General features: G+C 41.1%; 1 protein-coding gene and 1 long non-coding RNA gene across 2 annotated transcripts; one reads left to right on the forward strand and one right to left on the reverse strand.

The window, feature by feature from the left end:
* The first annotated feature begins 237 nt into the window (after positions 1 to 237).
* Positions 238 to 11,377, forward strand: BORCS7 (BLOC-1 related complex subunit 7). The gene is made up of 5 exons (XM_007080234.3): positions 238 to 412; positions 8,094 to 8,156; positions 8,270 to 8,313; positions 9,272 to 9,292; positions 10,796 to 11,377. Exons 1-5 carry the CDS (start codon positions 275 to 277, stop codon positions 10,845 to 10,847), a joined length of 318 nt encoding a protein of 105 aa, XP_007080296.1. The 5' UTR covers positions 238 to 274; the 3' UTR covers positions 10,848 to 11,377.
* LOC122231946 lies at positions 8,261 to 11,777 on the reverse strand. Its single transcript, XR_006209254.1, has 3 exons — positions 11,707 to 11,777; positions 9,064 to 9,141; positions 8,261 to 8,400 (listed from the first exon to the last, which is right to left on the reverse strand). It is a non-coding gene; the product is annotated as an uncharacterized LOC122231946 (long non-coding RNA).
* Between the last annotated feature and the right edge of the window lie 6,614 nt (positions 11,778 to 18,391).

Consider the following 18,391-nt stretch of genomic DNA (forward strand, 5'->3'; position numbering starts at 1 on the left):
AGGCCTGTAATCCAGGGCTCCTGATTCTAACCTATGGATTTACTGAGATTGTTTTCCATCCCCTCCAGAGAGGTGCACCTGGGCCTTGTCTTTCTTGTGCACCTGAGTAGTTTAAATGGATTTAAAGTTAGCTAAGGTCAACCTCCGCTAGGCGCATGCGTTCCTTCCTTTTCCCACGGGGTAAGAGACACCACCTCGCTTCCTTCCGCTTTGCGTTTCTTTTGGCCCCAGCGACTCGCCGTCGCTCGGGAGGAGGCGTTCACCAGATGAAGTGATGGCGACTGGGACGCCAGATTCTCAAGCGCGATTCGGTCAGTCTGTGAAGGGGCTCCTCACAGAGAAGGTGAACACCTGTGGCACGGACGTCATCGCGCTCACTAAGCAGGTGCTGAAGGGCTCCCGGAGCTCCGAGGTGAGCTGAGAGTGGACTTTCCGGCCCGATACCCCGGGGGCCCCGAGTCTTCCATAGCTGTGGGAAGGGGGTGGGGGTGGGGTTGGAAATCGCGTTTCCTCCTGGGAATTGTAGGCTGTGAACTGCTCTGCCGAGGAGTAGAGCTCGTTCGCGAAGGGCGCGTGTTGCATTCTGGGGTGTGTAGTCTCAGTGGGATTAGCGTTGTAGGGAGGGAAAGAAATGGGCCGGTGGGAATCCGCTGTAAAGTGGAGATTGCCACAGGGCAGCGGAAAAGGTAGTGGTCCCAGCCAGTTCCTAATTTGTTTCATGGGGTTGTTTCTAGGGAAGGAAGATCTTTCTCTTTCTGCCTCCCAAATTCAGCATGATTTTGCCCTCAACATCTCACATTCTTTCCACACTTTTGTGGATCGTCTATGGATTTGTTCTTTTCTGATTTGTCTTTCTGGCCACATTCTTGGTTTTCTGTCTCTTAGATTAGCTTTCTCCTTTGCCCCGATTTCCCCTTCATCCTCTAGCTGTTTCCATGAATGGAGTCATATGATGACTTTTCACACCAGAAAGTTTTATGTATGTTCACTTTGTATCCAAAAAAAAAAAAAAAAAAGACCTATTTATTGTACTCTTAGATATTCACCCATGAGAAATGAAAATATACGTCCACATAAAGACTTGTTCATGTGCATAGTACCATTATCCGTGATAGCTCCAAACTGGAAACAACCCAAATGCCCATTGATAAGTGAATGGACAAACAAAATGGTTCTGATGGCTCAGCCATTCCACTCCTAGGTTTTTATCCAAGAGAAATGATTACATGTTTCTCATTTTGTTACGCACATAACGTCTTATCTAAGTTCCTGTTTTGTTTTGTTTAAACTGGAACAACATCTTGAATACATCTGTGAAACAATCTGAGTACAAAGTCTTTAGATATTTGTGAATTTCTTCTATAGACCTTTACCATTGTCTTGCTCATAATTAACTCAATAGCAGTATCTTAACTGCTCATCTTCAAGTATTGCTTATTTTCAACTTAGTTTTCATAATAATAGTAACTCTGTCTCTTTTAACTCCTATTTCATCAGTTTCTATATTGTTTTATTAAGTTATGTAATTGTGGTAACAAGCATAATATGGCCAGAAGCTTTTGGACTTGCATGTGAATATTCATAGCAGCTTTATTCGTATTAGTTTAGGGTCCAGTAGAATTGTCTTTACAGAATTACCTTTCATTTTATGTCCTTAGCTTTGATTGATAGAGACTACAAGAAACAACTGTATGAAGAAGCATTTACTAGAATACTATTATTGAAGTCACTGATTTGGTAGTATGTTTTGTGTGAGGTTACACATTATATACTCATTTTAGGATTCAGTATCAGAGGAAAGTCTATACACACACACACACAATTAGGTATAAATTGCCTTGAATCTTTTTGGAGGAGAAACAAGGTATAAATATATAAGTTTAAAAAATAGTGTTCATAGTTTTTTTTTTTAATGTTTATTTTTGAGAGAGAGAGTGTGAGTGGGGGAGGGGCAGAGAGAGGGAGGCAAAGAATCTGAAGCAGGCTCCAGGCTTGAGCTGTCAGCACAGAGCCTGACGCGGGACTCGAACCCACCAACTGTGACATCATGACCTGAGCTGAAGTTGGACGCTTAACTGACTGAGCCACCCAGGTGTCCCAATAGTGTTCATAGCTAGCCACCAGTATGTATTTGATGGCTTGAGCAAATGGCCAAGAAAGAATTCTTGAGATGTCTTTGGTGCAAAAAAAAAGTGATTTTATTAAAGCACGGGGTTAAAGCACGGGGACAGGATGCGTGGGCAGAAAGAGCTGCACTGGGGTTGTGAGGAGATGACTGATAATACACTTTTAAGTTAGTGGGGGTTGGGGATAGCATAAGTCTCCAAGGAATTTGAAAGCAAGGCTTTCAGGACCTTGAGGGGACAGCTGCTGTTAAGATAAGGTTACTTTTAGTCTTTAATAAAACGAAAACATTAAGCAAGTAAGGTAGCCATGAGTTCTTTGAGCAAGGCCATGCTCTGCATGTTTCAGGTGTCTTATCAGTGGGCTGCAAGCCGAAAGGAGATTTAATTTATGTTACTTTTCTCTTGGCTTGCCAACCACCAATATGTATTGAACATCCATATTCATCATAATAAACTTAACCATGTGCTGGACATTGCTGTGTTTTATGTAGCTTAATTCATCAAATCTTTATTTACATAGAGGAGGTACTTTTCTTACATAGAGGATACAAAGAGGAATTTAATTTGACCAAGGTTACAGAGTAGCTAGGAAGGGGCAGAACTAGGCTGAAACCTAGGCAGACTGGTTGTAGGCCCGCAATCTTGGGCACCACTTCTCATGTGGTAGGAGGTGGTTAAGTGGCCAAAAAGCCATGGTGTCACCATTGACTACCCTAATGTCACTTGCTCCTTTCTGTTCCTCCTTGTGTGTTTTTCACATGAGATTCTTCCATAGTAGATTTAGAGTGGGTGCTTAGTGAGTGGTGTGAATTGAATTAAACTGAAATCAGTCCCTCTTTCTGTGAGGATTGACTCATCATCTGTCAATTCTCTGACTTTTGCCTTTTATTGGATCTCTTACATGGTACTTATCACATACCATATTGACTTTTCATATAGTTACTTACGTATTTTTGCCATTTCCTTTACTAGACTATAGATAATTTGGAGTATCTTATTGATTTTCTTTTTTTGTCTTTGGTTTTTTTTTTTTTTTGTAGTATATATCAGTACTGTACTTTATTCCTTTTTAAGACTGAATAATATTGCATTGTATGTATATACCACATTTTGTTTATCCATTCATTTGGTGATGGAGATTTGTGTTATGTCTACCTTTTGACTTTGTGACTATGCTTCAGTAGACATGTGCATATAAATATCTATTTGAGACCCTGCTTCCAATTATTCAGGGTATTTACCTAGAATTATAATTGCTGGATCATATTCACATGGTAATTTTATGTTTAACTTTTTGAGGAACCACCATGCTGTTCAGCACAGTGTACCATTTTTATCTATCTATCTGTTTATTTTTAGAGAAAGAGAGATAGCACGAGCAGGGGAGAGGGGCAGAGGGAGAGAGAGAGAGAGAGAGAGAAAGAGAGAGAATCTTAAGCAGGCTCCATGCTCAGTGTGGAGCTTGACGTGGGGCTCCATCCCATCACCCTGGGATCGAGGGTTAGAGGCTCAACTGACTGAGCCACCCAGGCACCCCTCATTTTTTATCATAGCCATCCTGATGGGTATAAAGTGGTGTTGATTTGCATTTCCCCAGACTAGTGATGTTGAGCATGGTTCTTATTCTTATTGGCCGTTTGTATGTCTTCTTTGGAGAAATGTCTATGAAGGTCCATTGTCCATTTCAACATTGGATTTTTTATTTGAGCTGTAGGAGTTCTTCATGTATTCTGAATGTTAATCCCTTATCAGATATTATTTGCATATGTTTTCTCCCATTCTGTGAGTTTCCTTTTCATTTTCTTGATAGTGTCTTGAGCTCAGTGAACTGAATCTCCTAGAGAAACAATGTCTTAAGTGTTTACAGTTTATTTTCACAGAACAACCTCTGCCTCTGATTTTTTGGGGTCTAGTGGCAATTGTCTTCTCCAGGAGGGTACTCCTTTCTGTTCCTTAGACTTTCTTCTCCATCTCTTTGATTTGATATCATGTGGCCCAAATTGTTTCAAAACCACAGGGCACCTCCTTGGGGTCAGTCCTGAGGGAAAGGAAGCTCTTAGTCTCATTGTAGATATGCAGCCTGATTTTCAGTTTCAATCCTTCTTGGCCCTTAGGGCATTGCTTCTCTTTTCGACAGTCTCCATGTGGCTGTTTTGTTTGATTCGCTGACAATTTCCACGTGTAAAGCTCTCCTTCCACAGCATTCATGTAATCAATATTTATTGTCTGCTATGTGCCAGGAACTATTCTAGGCGTAAGGGAGAGAGTGGTACACAAAAGGAGCAGACCCTGTACTTAGGAAGCTTACATTTTAGTGAAGAGACAGATAAACAAATGAACCAAAAAATCAGGTGGTGGTAAATATTACGAAGGAAAACTAAACTGGGAGTAGAGGGTGATGAAAGGGTTTTCCTTAAATCGGGTGATCAGGGAAGGGCTCTCTGAGGAGGGGACATTTGAGCAGACACTGGAATGAAGTCAGGGAGCAAGCCACGTGGACGGCTGGAGGCAGAGCGTTCCAAGTAGAATAAGTGGCAAATGCAAAGGCCTTGAGATGGGAATGTGTGCAGGGTGTGCAAGGAGGCCAGTGTGGCCGGAGCACCAAGTGGGGAAGAACGTGCCAGCCTGTGCCCTCAGCACAATGAATGCATATGACTCTGACGCTCCTTCTGTGTGTGCCTGCATGTGTCCTCCAGTCCAGTTGTGTGCTGAGTAAAGGGTCCGGTGTATTTATCCTAAACCTGTGTAAGGTGTATGCCTACTATTGTAACCACATTATTTAATGCAATAATATGGAAAATGATTAACTAGAATGAAAAAAAAAAGAGGGATGGTATTGCTATGAAAACTAAGCTGAAAAATCTTGTTGAAGACGAGGAGCTAACAAATAACTCAGTAACAATACTTGCTGAAGGTGAATAGCTAAGATTGCTGTTGAGTTACTTATGAACAAAACAATGGTAACAGCCTAGGGGGAAATACTCAAGACGTTGTTCCACTTTAAAGAAGCCCAAACCGGACATCTTCGATGGTGGGTTATGATGTGTTATGTGCGTGGTTGGTTTATGCAAGAAAATGATGCAGAATGCCCGTGGATGCATCTGTCATCAGAGAAGGGGCCTTGGCCCTGCACTGCAACAGCTCCTGCATTCCACAAATCGTGAGTCTCCTCAAGTCTATCTTCTAAATGATCGCTCCTCCCACCCCCTTTAACTGCCACTTCCGTGGCTCAGGCTGCTTTCCTTGCTTGCCTAGACTATGGCAGCGTTCTTCCAACCAGTCTCTCTGCCTTCAGTCCCCACTCCACTCCATCCTGCTAGCAACACTTCAAACACAGTAAATCCGATGAGGCTGGACCTTTAGTCTCAGCTTAGAAGTCACTTCTTTTAGGAAGTCCTCCCTGAACTTCTGCCCCTGTAATGGGTCAGACACCCCACCTCCCCCATGCTCTCAGGTCATCTGGTGTTTCCCCATAAGCAGTTACCACAAGGTATTGTAGTGCCTGTGTCTTCTTTGTAACACCACATTGTGAGCCCTGTGAGGACAGGGGCTGTGTCTCTCCCTGGTGGATCTGAGCACTTAATAAACATGCGGTGACTGACTGAGTGAATGAATGAGGAAGATTCTGTTCGAACCTTGTCTTTCTGCCATCAGTTTGTCAGTCACTGTCTCCCATCTGTAGGACTTTGGAATTTGCCACTTAAAAGTGGTCATAGGGAGGGAACAGGCACTCTGATACATTGTAGATGGGGATGCAAAACGGTATAACCCTAATGGAGGGGAATTTGGCAGTGTGTAGCAAAACTAAAACCCTCTGATCCAGCAATCACAGTCATGATTCTGTGAGTCTGTCCCAAAGATACTATAGCAAAAAGACACCAAGATATATAAGATATTTTTTGTAACGCTGCTTATAATAGCAAAGACTGGAAATAGCTCCAAAGTCTACCCCAGACGACTAGTTGAATAATCTTACAGTGACATTTCTGTATTTCTTTCTTTATTTACTCACTCACTCACTGACATTTTAGAGAGAGAGCACACGAGCAGGGGAGAGGGGCGGGGGGGAGAGGGAGAGAATCTCAAACAGGCTCCACGCTCAGTGCAGAGACTGACACTGGACTTGGTCCCATGATGCTGGGATCATGACCTGAGCCGAGATCAAGAGTTAGATGCTCAACTGACTGAGCCACCCAGGCTCCCGGCTTACAGGGACATCTGCGGAGTGGAGTACTCTGCAGCCGTAGAAGAACAATGCGCAGATGCGGTATATGTTGCTGCAGATCTGTCTCAACATATATTTTCAAGTGAAAATAGCAGGGCAGAGAAGAGTGCATGTAGAAGGTTACATTCTAAGTAAGGAGAGGAGATTATATACATATGTCCACTTTTAAAAAGAAACAATGGGAAGATAAACCCAAAACTAAAACACACACACACACACACACACACACACACACACACACACACACACATTTTTAAAAAATTGAGTAGGCTCCTTGCCCAGCATGGAACTTGAACTCACAACCCTGAGATCAAGAGTCACATGTTCCACCAACTGAGCCAGCCAGGTGTCCCTAAAAAAAATATTGATGCGTAGGGGAGAGAGAATGGAGAGGGGAAGGGACAGGGATGGAAGGTCTTACTTTACTGCTTTGACTTTAGAAGCACATAAAGGTTTATTAATTTTAAAACAAAAATGGAGATAAATAACAGTTGCTGTGGGGGAAATTATCTGGGAGCTGTAGCAGGGCTGGTGCTCCTGGTGAATTTGAGGTCATTGGTCCACTTTTCATCAGAATCTCTCTGACCCAAGGGAACAGGGACAGTGGGTAGGACACATAGTAGTAGCTCTTCTTATGTGGTTGGACTTAATGTCTTCCAGGAACAGGGTGCGACAATAGGCCAGAAAGTTCTGTCGATCTCCTCTTGGCTCTCATTGCCCACTGAGTCACATCTTTGTAGCCACAGGCCACCCATCCAAATCAGAGCTCAGCTTTTGTGCTGTCAGGGCCCAGCTATCAGCTATGGGAACTCATCAAAATCTGCATCCACATTTATTTCCTTCCTTCCTTCCTTCCTTCCTTCCTTCCTTCCTTCCTTCCTTCCTCCCTCCCTCCCTTCCTCCCTCCTTCCCTTCCCTTCCCTTCCCTTCCCTTCCCTTCCCTTCCCTTCCCTTCCCTTCCCTTCCCTTCCCTTCTTCCCTTCCCTTCCCCTTCCCCTTCCTTTCTTCCCCTACCCTTCTTCTTCCTCCCTCCTTCCTTCCCTTCCTTCCTTCCTTCCTTCCTTCCTTCCTTCCTTCCTTCCGCTTTCTCTCTCTCCCTTCTAATTGAAATATAGTTGACATACAATGTTACATTAGTTTCAAGTTTACAACACAGTGATTTGCAACTATGCCTATAGTTGTGCCCACCGTAAGTGTAGTTACATTTCTCCTTGTCTCTGCCTGGCCTGTCAGCCATCCTTCGTGGGATGCTTTCCCGTTTCAGCCCTGAGCTTCTTGTAAGGCCTTTTTTGTTCTGTGTCTCTCATTGCATTTCTAAACAGCTGTATTCTTACTATCCTTTTTAGCTCTACCCTAGTTGCTGCCCCCTCACTCCAGCCCACATCTCAGATTTGTCTTTAAGAAACCAAAAGGTTAAGTTCTCACTGGGCCTGTGGAGCCAAAGTTTTCTTTGCAGATTTCTTTCGGCACTTGGCTAAGAAGGTATGCGAGGAGCTCTGCAGTTCTGGAGCTCTTGATCTCAGAGGTGGAAAAGAGGTGGAGCCCATGCCACAATGGCCAGAGTGACCATGAAGTTGGATTTTCAACGCGAACAAATGGAAAATTATCCTCTGTTACATTTGGAGTTTTTGTAATTGTGGGGGGCGGGGAGGGGAGGAGAGAGGGCGGCGGTGTAACAGCTGCAGAGAGAAGATGACAGGAAGTTCGGAGATTTTGATTACCACTTTATTTTTGTCTTCCAGCTGCTAGGTCAGGCAGCTCGAAACATGGTACTACAGGAAGATGCCATCTTGCACTCAGAAGATGTAAGAAACACTTCCTTTTATGATTTGGGTTTGATATACATAATTTGTGTGGCTACAGGAAATGGAATGTATATATTTCTCTTTTTTGTGTGTGTTGTTGTTTTTTAATGCAGAGTTTAAGGAAAATGGCAATAATAACAACACATCTCCAATACCAGTGAGTATGCCCTCTCCAGTGACTACTTGCTACAAAATCATTATCCTCAGGCTGCCCCCTGTGGCCTTTGTTCTTCAGCACATTTTCCTGTGAAGGCAGGAGTAAAAGTGGGGTTAGTCAAGGATGAGCTCCTTCTGGAAAAGACGGCTGAGACTGCAGAAGAGGTTGGGGTGTGGGGTGAGATCAAGAACAGGAACTACCTCTGGTGAGCCTCTCTGTATCTCTTTGAGGGCTCCTCAGAGGGAGAGACTGTAAGCCCCCTGAGGGCAGGGCCCACACCAGGACCACATTAGCACAGTGCCTGGCACCCAATAGGCACCGAGTCGGTATTTGTTGATTCCCTATGCCCAAGGTCTCTCCTGGGGAGTCTGCTCTTGCACTAGGGGATCAAGTGTAACTCTGACCTGTATCCCATAGTCTCACGTATGACCCAGCCCCGGCTACATATAAATGATCCCGGAGACTTTGAAATATAGAGAACCCCTTCTCTGTTGTAATTTTGGATAAAATTATAGTTAGCTTTTCGTCATATTTAATTTTGCTTTATATTTTATATAGTTGATATTATACTTATGTACCTACTGTACGGTTAAGAGTTCAACCCTTGATATTTAGGCAGCTAAATGTTCGTTCTTGGGGTGTGCGCATATCAGGTGTGTGACCACTAGGTTGCACATTGCGGACTGAACGTGAGCCATGCACGTGCATGGTTTTTGCACCACCTCCCTTGATCTGATAGGGTATCGTTACCTGTTTAGGTTTAGAATCCTTCTTTTTAGCAACCCTGCACTCAGATGTTGAACAGAGCTTCAAGAACACAGTCTTAGGCTAGAATGAACAGAAATCCAGAATGTGACAGAAGCTGGAGATTTATTCTGCCTGTGTATATCTAGCCAGAAGTTGCACTAGTCTTCTGAGATTTTTTATGTTTATTTTCCTCTTTCCTTTTCTGATTTAGGCAAGAAGCTATTCAGAAGAAGTAAGTAACCCCAAAGGTAGGGGATTTGGGAGCAGGGAGCAGCAACTAAAGCAGGCTGCAGGGAATTCTACTTGCGGGCTGAGGATCAGTGTGAAACTCTGGTTGACATATGCCCTTAAATTGACATATGCCCTGGGATAGCTTATTCGGGGTATAAAGAAGACAGTACAGTTGACCTTTGAACAATATAGGTTTGAATTACACAGTTCCACTTACACACAGATTTTTTTTTATAAATACAATATAGTATTGTAAATGTATTTTCTCTTATGATTTTCTTTTTTTTTTTAAATATTATTTTTATTTTGTGTGTGAGAGATAGAGAGCAAGTGTGCCAGTGGGGGGAAGAGCAGAGGGAGAGGGAGGGAGAGAATCTTAAGCAGGCTCTCCATGAACACAGAGCCTGACTCAGGGCTCGATCTCTGTCATGAGATCATGACCTGAGCTGAAACCAAGAGTCAGATGCTTAACCGACTGAGCCACCCAGGTGCCCTGTCTTCCTTATGATTTCCTTCCATTCCTTCCTTCCTTCCTTCCTTCCTTCCTTCCTTCCTTCCTTCCTTCCTTCCTTCCTTCCTTTTTCTTTCTTTCTTTCTTTCTTTCTTTCTTTCTTTCTTTCTTTCTTTCTTTCTTTCTTTCTTTCTCTTATTCTTCCTTCCTCTTCCTTCCATCCTTTCATTCATTCATTCATTCATGCATTCATTCATTCATTCATTTTTGAGGGAGAGGCAGAGAGAGAGAAAAGAGAGAGTCCCAAGCAGGCTCTGCACTGTCAGCTCAGAACTCACGAGATGTGAGATCATGACCTGAGCTGAAATCAAGAGTCAGATGCTTAACTAACTGAGCCACCTACACATCCCCTTATGATTGTCTTAATAACATTTTTTCTCTAGCTTACTTTATTATAACAGTGTAGTATATAATACATATACAACATATGTGTTAATTGACTGTTTCTGTTACCAATATGGCTTCTGGTCCACAATAGGCTATTAGTAGTTAAGTTTTGGGGGAGTCGGGTTATATACTGATTTTGACTGTGCAGGATATCAGCGCCTATATATCCCCTATGTTGTTCAAGGGTCGACTGTATATTTCAAAGGTATACAGTAGGTCAATTCACTGCTAGTAAAGGCTTTCTAAAAATTACAACGTGTAGAAGCCACCCTTAATGAATAGAAAACCTTCTACATTGATAATATTCATTAAGTAAATTAAATGTGCTGAAGTCAGTAAACAGTCTTGTTTTTTTGAGTGGATTAAATCTGTCCCTTATAACATCGGTTATCTCTAACTGGTTTTACAAACCCTTTTTTTTTTCTTTTCTTTTCTTTTTTTTTTTTTACAAACCTTTTTTTCATAGTTTAAATTTCTGGGACCCTAGAGGACCAATATAAATTTTGATTTAGCTTCGGGAGTACTTCTGTGTTAAAGTACAAACTGAAAAAGAGAGGTCTTTATTGCTCATTCCAGATAAACCTTTTTCTCTTTTCTGATTTCTAGTGTTGAGCAGTCTTCTGATCTACAGGACCAGCTGAATCATCTGCTGAAATAGTGCAGCTTGTAAGAGGGCAAAAGCACTTCTGTGCCGACACTGAGAAGGAAATCTTTTACTTAACCACTGTGCTATGGGTTTGACTTTCCATTTTCTTCTCCAAAAGTTAAGTTAGAACAGATTTGTGATGGTGTATAATTCCTCCTGAAAGAAGCTAGGTGGTTGAATTTTGGAAGTACTTCTTGAAGCAGAGTAACCCATGGTCTTATTGAATTTTTTAATTGCTCTGTTTAGTTTGATGTTAAAGTAAAATTACAAGAGGTCTTAGTTTTTCCCCTAGAACTTTTATATGTCAAAAGCCACATCAACTAAATATGATCCTTAAGCAAATATTGAATAATGTTTTAAATTCAGAATTAGGGATTCTATTGTGAAAACATAGGACTAATTAATATTCTTTTTTAAAGACTTTTTTTCTTTTAATCATACATTCAGAAATGGTAATAGGTAATACCTGTTCTTTCCCTTCCCTTCCCTTCCCTTCCCTTCCCTTCCCTTCCCTTCCCTTCCCTTCCCTTCCCTTCCCTTCCCTTCCCTTCCCTTCCCTTCCCTTCCCTTCCCTTCCCTTCCCACTCAGAGGAAATACTTATTTTATTCATTGTAGCAAATACCTGAATGAAAGGTAGGCAAATGGTATCATATCTGGCCAGCTGCAGTCTCCTCCCTTGACTTGTATTCCTAGAATTTCTTTGTTATTACTTTTGATTAATTGGCCTTGGGTTCATTTAAAAATTTTGCTAGTCATCAGCAAATTCACTTGTAGAACATTACTGCCAAATGCAAAGGCAGTTGAATTACTGGGAATGATTGCAGCATAGGGTTGTGCCATGGTGAAAACCTTATGTTTTCAGATACTTACCCATGTTTATTTAACTCATCTTACTAAAAGGCATTGCCTTTGAATGTCTTTGCTTTGTTTGAATTTTAAATGGGACTCTATCATGTTCTAGTTAGTTCTTCACTAAGGAATTGGGAGAAAGCTGACAGGAAACTGGTGTCTTCACTGAAAGAAAAAAAAAGCAAATAAGAGTCCAATTTAATTCATATTGTATATCGAGCCAGCTAATCATATTAGATTGTATTTATTCCTCATTTTACCTATACACATTAATTTAAAGTAAAAGAAAAAAACTAGATATGAAGGAATTCAGTTATGCTATTCATTCAGTAAACACTCATTACAATTATTAAATGTAAATGGGCTCAGTTCACCTTCAAAAAGAAGGATCACAAATTTCCAGCAGATGTCATGTTAAGAGTAAAACATTTGAGGGGTGCCTGGGTGGCTCAGTTGGCTGAGCATCTGACTCTTGATTTTGGCTCAGGTTTAATCTCATGGTTCATGGAATAGAGCCAACACTGCAAGCCTGCTTGGAATTATCTGTCTCCCTCTCTCTCTGTCCCTGCCCTGTTCCCTCTCTCTTCCTCAAAAATAAATACATTTAAAAAAAAGAGTAAGACATTTGAAGCATTGTTGGAGGATGTTACCAACACTGTTTCTATTCAACATTTTGCTGGAGGCCGTATCTAGTGCAGAAATTAAAAATAAATATGGGGCACCTGGGTGGCTCAGTTGGTTAAGCGTCAGACTTCGGCTCAGGCCATGATCTTGCGGTGAGTTTGAGCCCCGTGTCAGGCTCTGTGCTGACAGCTCAGAGCCTGGAGCCTGCTTCGGATTCTGTGTCTTCCTTTCTCTGTCCCTCGCCTGGTCACACACTGTCTCTCTCTGTCTCAAAAATAAACATTAAAAATTTATTTAATTTAATTAATTAATTAATTAATTTTTCAATATATGAAATTTATTGTCAAATTGGTTTCCATACAACCAGTGCTCATCCCAACAGGTGCCCTCTTCAATACCCATCACCCACCCTCCCCTCCCTCCCACCCCCCATCAACCCTCAGTTTGTTCTCAGTTTTTAACAGTCTCTTATGCTTTGGCTCTCTCCCACTCTAACCTCTTTTTTTTTTTTTTTTTCCTTCCCCTCCCCATGGGTTTCTGTTACGTTTCTCAGGATCCACATAAGAGTGAAACCATATGGTATCTGTCTTTCTCTGTATGGCTCATTTCACTTAGCATCACACTCTCCAGTTCCATCCACGTTGCTACAAAAGGCCATATTTCATTCTTCCTCATTGCCACGTAGTACTCCATTGTGTATATAAACCACAATTTCTTTATCCATTCATCAGTTGATGGACATTTAGGCTCTTTCCATCATTTGGCTATTGTTGAGAGTGCTGCTATAAACCTTGGGGTACAAGTGCCCCTATGCATCAGTACTCCTGTATCCCTTGGGTAAAATCCTATATTTTTTTTATTTTTTAAGGTTTATTCATTTTTCAGAGACAGAGAGACAGAATGTGAGTGGGGGGAGGGACAGAGAGAGAGAGGGAGACACAGAATCCGAAACAGGCTCCAGGCGCTGAGCTGTCAGAGGACCTGGCGCCTGAACTCATGAACGGAGAGATCATGACCTGAGCTGAAGTCAGATGCTTGACCGACTGAGCCACCCAGGCGCCCCCAACCCCCGCCAAAATTTTTTTAAATCTCGGGTATAGAGAATATGTTGGAGGATAATATTTTTTAAATAGTGAAAACTCAAATTCTATGCAAGAAAATTTATGTGACGATACCTAAGCTGTGCTGTAAAGTAAAAAAATCATGCTTTATAGCTCTATTTTAGGGATAAGGGTGGAAATTTTTTTTTTTAAGAGGTTTGTGGTTAGAACTTAGGAAATCAAAATAGAATAAGAAAACCAAGCATGCATGATAAAAAATTTGAGAAATATATGTCATTAATTGATGCTTATAGATTAAATTGGTAAAGTATCAGGGCACCTGGCTGGCTCAGTGACTGGAGCATGCGACTCTTGATCTCGGGGTTGAAAGGTTGAGCCTTGGGTGTGGAGACTACTTAAAAATAAAATCTTAAAAAAAATTAAATTGGTAAAGTATCCGCTCAATCATAAAAGTACAAATTAGTAAATTTTTTATTGGATGGGAGGTACGTAGAATACATCAATTAGATTGTAAACGCATGATTTATCAGCTTGATGCTAAAAATTTGATTACTAGTATCAAAATGTCTGGTTCCTTATAAAGCTGTAATATTACAAAACTGACATTTAAAGGAGAATATGTCCGGGGGCACCTGGCTGGGTCAGTTGGCAGAGCATGCGACTCTTGATCTTGGGGTTGTGAGTCCGAGCCCCACACTGGGACCAGAGCTTACTTAAAAAATTTTTAAAAAGAAAAAAAAGTCATTTGCTAGTGATAGCTTTCCTGAGACTTTTCCAAACTATCAAAGAACTTCCATATACTGCCAAAGTATAGAAAATGATAGTAAGATACTCAGTTCATTGGCTGAAGTAAATATGACTTTCATTTTTATGTTAATTTATTTTTAAAGGTTTTATTTTTAAGTAGTCTCTACACCCAGCATAAGGTTCCAACCTACAATCCTGAGATCAAGAGTCACATGCTCTATCAACTGAGGCAGCCAGGTGCCACTATGACTTTCAATTTTAAAAATTTAAGTAAAATAGGGGCGCCTGGGTGGCTCAGTCGGTTGAGCGTCCGACTTCGGCTCAGGTCATGATCTCTTGGTTTGTGAGTTTGAGCCCCGCGTCGGGCTCTGTGCTGACAGCTCAGAGCCTGGAGCCTGCTTCGGATTCTGTGTCTCCCTCTCTCTCTGCCCCTAACCCACTTGCATTCTGTCTCTGCCTCTCTCAAAAATAAATAAACATTAAGAAATTAAAAAAAAATAAAGTAAAATAAGAAAATTTGGGAGATTCTTATTTATGAACATTGATGCAAAAATCCTAATAATATCTCAGAAAAATTGAACAAAGAAATATTTTTGAAGAATTGCTAAGATAATTCCAGAATTATGAAGTTGATGTAACAGCTGCAAAACACATTACGTTAATAAGAAACATTAAATCGTATATCACTGTAATATACACCAAAAGGCATTGGAAAAAATTAACTTCTATTTCTAATTAAAACTATATAAAATTTTTTTTCTCTCCAAAGAGTTCTTTCTAATGAACCAACATGTAATATTTGGTGAAGAAGAATCATAGAACCCCAGAATCTTAGAGCTGTACAGGTCCTCAAAAGTGATTGAATTCAGCCCCAGGTTTTACAAATGAAAAACATGACCGGGGACAGGAAATGATTCACCCAAAGTCACCGAGTTTGGTGATAGGCCTTTTGAGTACTAGTCTAGCTCTATCATCTGCTACTTTCCTTATAAATAGAAACAAGGGTGCTACTTGTCATTTCTAGTATTTAACATAATACAAAGGAAAGCATGTTGGAAGTACTTTACCATTTACCCCTGCAGTTGCATTTCTAGCAAGTAAACATCCAATTTTGGGGAAGCCTTTACTGAGGGATGCTGGCCATTTTGAAAATCTGCCTCTCTGGACCATTCTGTAATTGTCAGACCAGTAACTTCCAAGGTGGGGTATGTGGACGTATGTGCAAGGCCGTCCTTGGAGGCAAGGGAAGAAAATACAAAAATGTCTATGTATCTTTACATAGACAAAAATGTCTATGTCTATGTTTTTATCTTAAGAAACTTAGCTTTTGCTAATATTTAAAATACGGCTTGAGGGGCGCCTGGGTGGCTCAGTCGGTTAAATGGCCGACTTCGGCTCAGGTCATGATCTCACGGTCCGTGAGTTCGAGCCCCGCGTGGGGCTCTATGCTGACCGCTCAGAGCCTGGAGCCTGTTTCAGATTCTGTGTCTCCCTCTCTCTGACCCTCCCCTGTTCATGCTCTGTCTCTCCCTGTCTCAAAAATAAATAAAAACGTTAAAAAAAAAAATGAAAAAAAAATATGGCTTGATATGAGAGGTCTGATTTCATCTCCATAACATACTGATCTACACTAGGCCTGTTACTTAGCAGGGGTGATATTAAAAAACAAACAAACAAAAAAGAACTGTGGCTGATGCCCTGACCAATCAGAATGAACTAGGGCTGCAAGCACTATGGTCCCAAATCAGTGCTGCACCCTAGATACCTGAGGGGAAATTGGGAATAACCCAATTTAAGTTGATGGCGGTTTGCTTTCTTGTGATTTATCTGTGTGTGGTGAAGTGGATTAAGGTTTATCAGATGATTCTTGTAAATAACCGTAAGGTGAAGATAATACATTAAAGTACCGTGAGTGAACAAGTGGAAAATGGTAAAGCCCTTTCCTCAACTCCCATTAATCTCTCCCTTCAGGATAAAGATAGCATTTTAACAATGAGTGAGAAAGTGACTGCTTTCCCTAAAGGGGCTCATTTTATGGAGACCGTATATTGAAAACTATTATTTGAGTGTTTTTACCATTACATGAGTGCCAAGAAACTGACACCTATAGAGACACTCATTTTTACACACTTAATAGTTGTAAATATTCTAAGCTATAAAAATATTCCAACGAGGATCGTTTTCACGGGTTTAATTTGTTAAAAATGTCAAAATACAACACTTTCCTATTAACATTTAACAACAACTCATTGACACCAGGGAGACTGTTATTAGCAGATGAGATTGAAAAGTGAGTATATCATGGTAAATGTTCAATTTAGATCTCCGTATCTCCTTACTATCCTAATGAATAGAAATGCTTGTTACAACCACAAAAGGAGGTAAGATAGACGAATACCTTGCACAACATGATGGTTGGGGTGCTGAGACCTGCACAGTAGAAAATCTGCATGTAACTTTTGACTCCCTAAAAACTTAACTACTAATAGCCTACTATTGACCAGAAGCCTTATCAATAATGTAAACAATTACCACGTATTTTATATGTTATATGTATTATATACTGTATTTACAATGAAGTAAGCTAGAGAAAAAAGAAGATGTTATTAAGAAAGTTACAAGAGTGTTGCCTGGGTGGCTTAATCAGTTAAATGTCTGACTTCGGCTCAAGTCATGATCTCATGGTTCTTGACTTTGAGCCCTGCATCGGGCTCTCTGCTGTCGGCACAGAGCCTGCTTCGGATCCTTTTTCCCACTCTCTCTCTGCCCCTCCACCTGCTCTCAAAAATAAACATTAAAAAAAAATTGCAAGAGAGAAAATACGTTTACATACTGTACTTACCAAGAAAATCTACATAGAGGTGGACCACGCAGTTCAAACTCATTGTTGTTCAATATAGGGGAGGAAGAAAAAACTTTCTTCAGGATGGAATAACAATACTGGGGAAACACAAGTGCATTGACTAAAAATGACTAGAGGTTAAAATGCACTTAGAAAAGTTGTTTTCCTAAATATGATACAAAACAGAACTGCTACGTACATGATGATTCCATGGCATTCTGGAAGAGGAGGGAGAAAACAATTGTGGTTGTTTAGGAGCTGGTGGGGAGAGGAGGGGATTTACTACAAAGGGGCACAAAGATATTTTGGGGGTGAGGGGTGCCTGGGTGTCTGTCTCGGTTAAGCATCTGACTCTTGTTTTCAGCTCAGGTCATGATCTCACAGCTCATGAGATCAAGCCCCTCGTCGGGCTCTGTGCTGAGAGCAGCCTGCTCGGGATCCTCCCTCTTTGCCGCTCCCACACTTGCATATTCACACACTCTCTCTCTCTCTCTCAAAATAAATAAGTATTTTAAAAAAGTCTTTTGGGTGTGAGAGTCTTGATTGTCATGTGTATGTCAGAACTCACAGAACTGTATGCTAGAGAAAGTTGAATTTTACTGAATGTAAATTATATCTCAATAAACCTGACTTTCAAAATAGATTGAGAATAATCTGTGTAAAAAATGGGTAGAGTACCTGAACAGACGTTTCTCCAAAGAAAACATACAGATGGCCGACAGACACATGAAAAGGTGCTCATCCTGACGCATCATTAGGGAAATGCAAATCAAAACCAAAATGAGGGGCACCTGGGTGACTCAGTCAGTTAAGCATCTGACTTCGACTCAGGTCGTGATCTCGTGGCTTGTGGGTTCAAGCCCCGCATCAGGCTCTGTGCTGACAGCTCAGAGCCTGGAACCTGCTTTGGATTCTGTGTCTCCCTCTCTCTCCCTCCCTCCCCTGCTCACACCATCTCTATCGCTCAAGAACAAATAAACATTAAAAAATATACACATAAAAAAACCAACACAAGGAGACACTATCTCACACCAGTCAGAATGACTATTATCAAAAGAACAAGAAATGACGAGTGCTGGCAAGGATGTGGAGAGAAGGAAACCCTCATGCAATGTTGATGGGAATGTAAATTGGTGCAGCCACTGTGGAAAATAGTATGGGAGTTCCTCAAAAAATTAAAAATAGAAATACCATGTAATCTAGTAATGCCACTGCTGGGTATTTACCCATAGGAAATGAAAACTAATTTGAGAAGACGCGTGTACCCCTATGTTTACTGAAGCATTATGTATAGCCAAAGTATGGAAGCAATCTAAGGTCCATCAATGAATGGATGAAGAAAAGATAGACACATATGTATATGTGTATATATACATATATACGTGTGTATGTGTATATAATGAAATATGCAACCATAAAACGGATTGAGATC

Source organism: Panthera tigris, chromosome D2 (assembly GCF_018350195.1).
Source record: "Panthera tigris isolate Pti1 chromosome D2, P.tigris_Pti1_mat1.1, whole genome shotgun sequence".
Taxonomy (NCBI): Eukaryota; Metazoa; Chordata; class Mammalia; order Carnivora; family Felidae; genus Panthera; species Panthera tigris.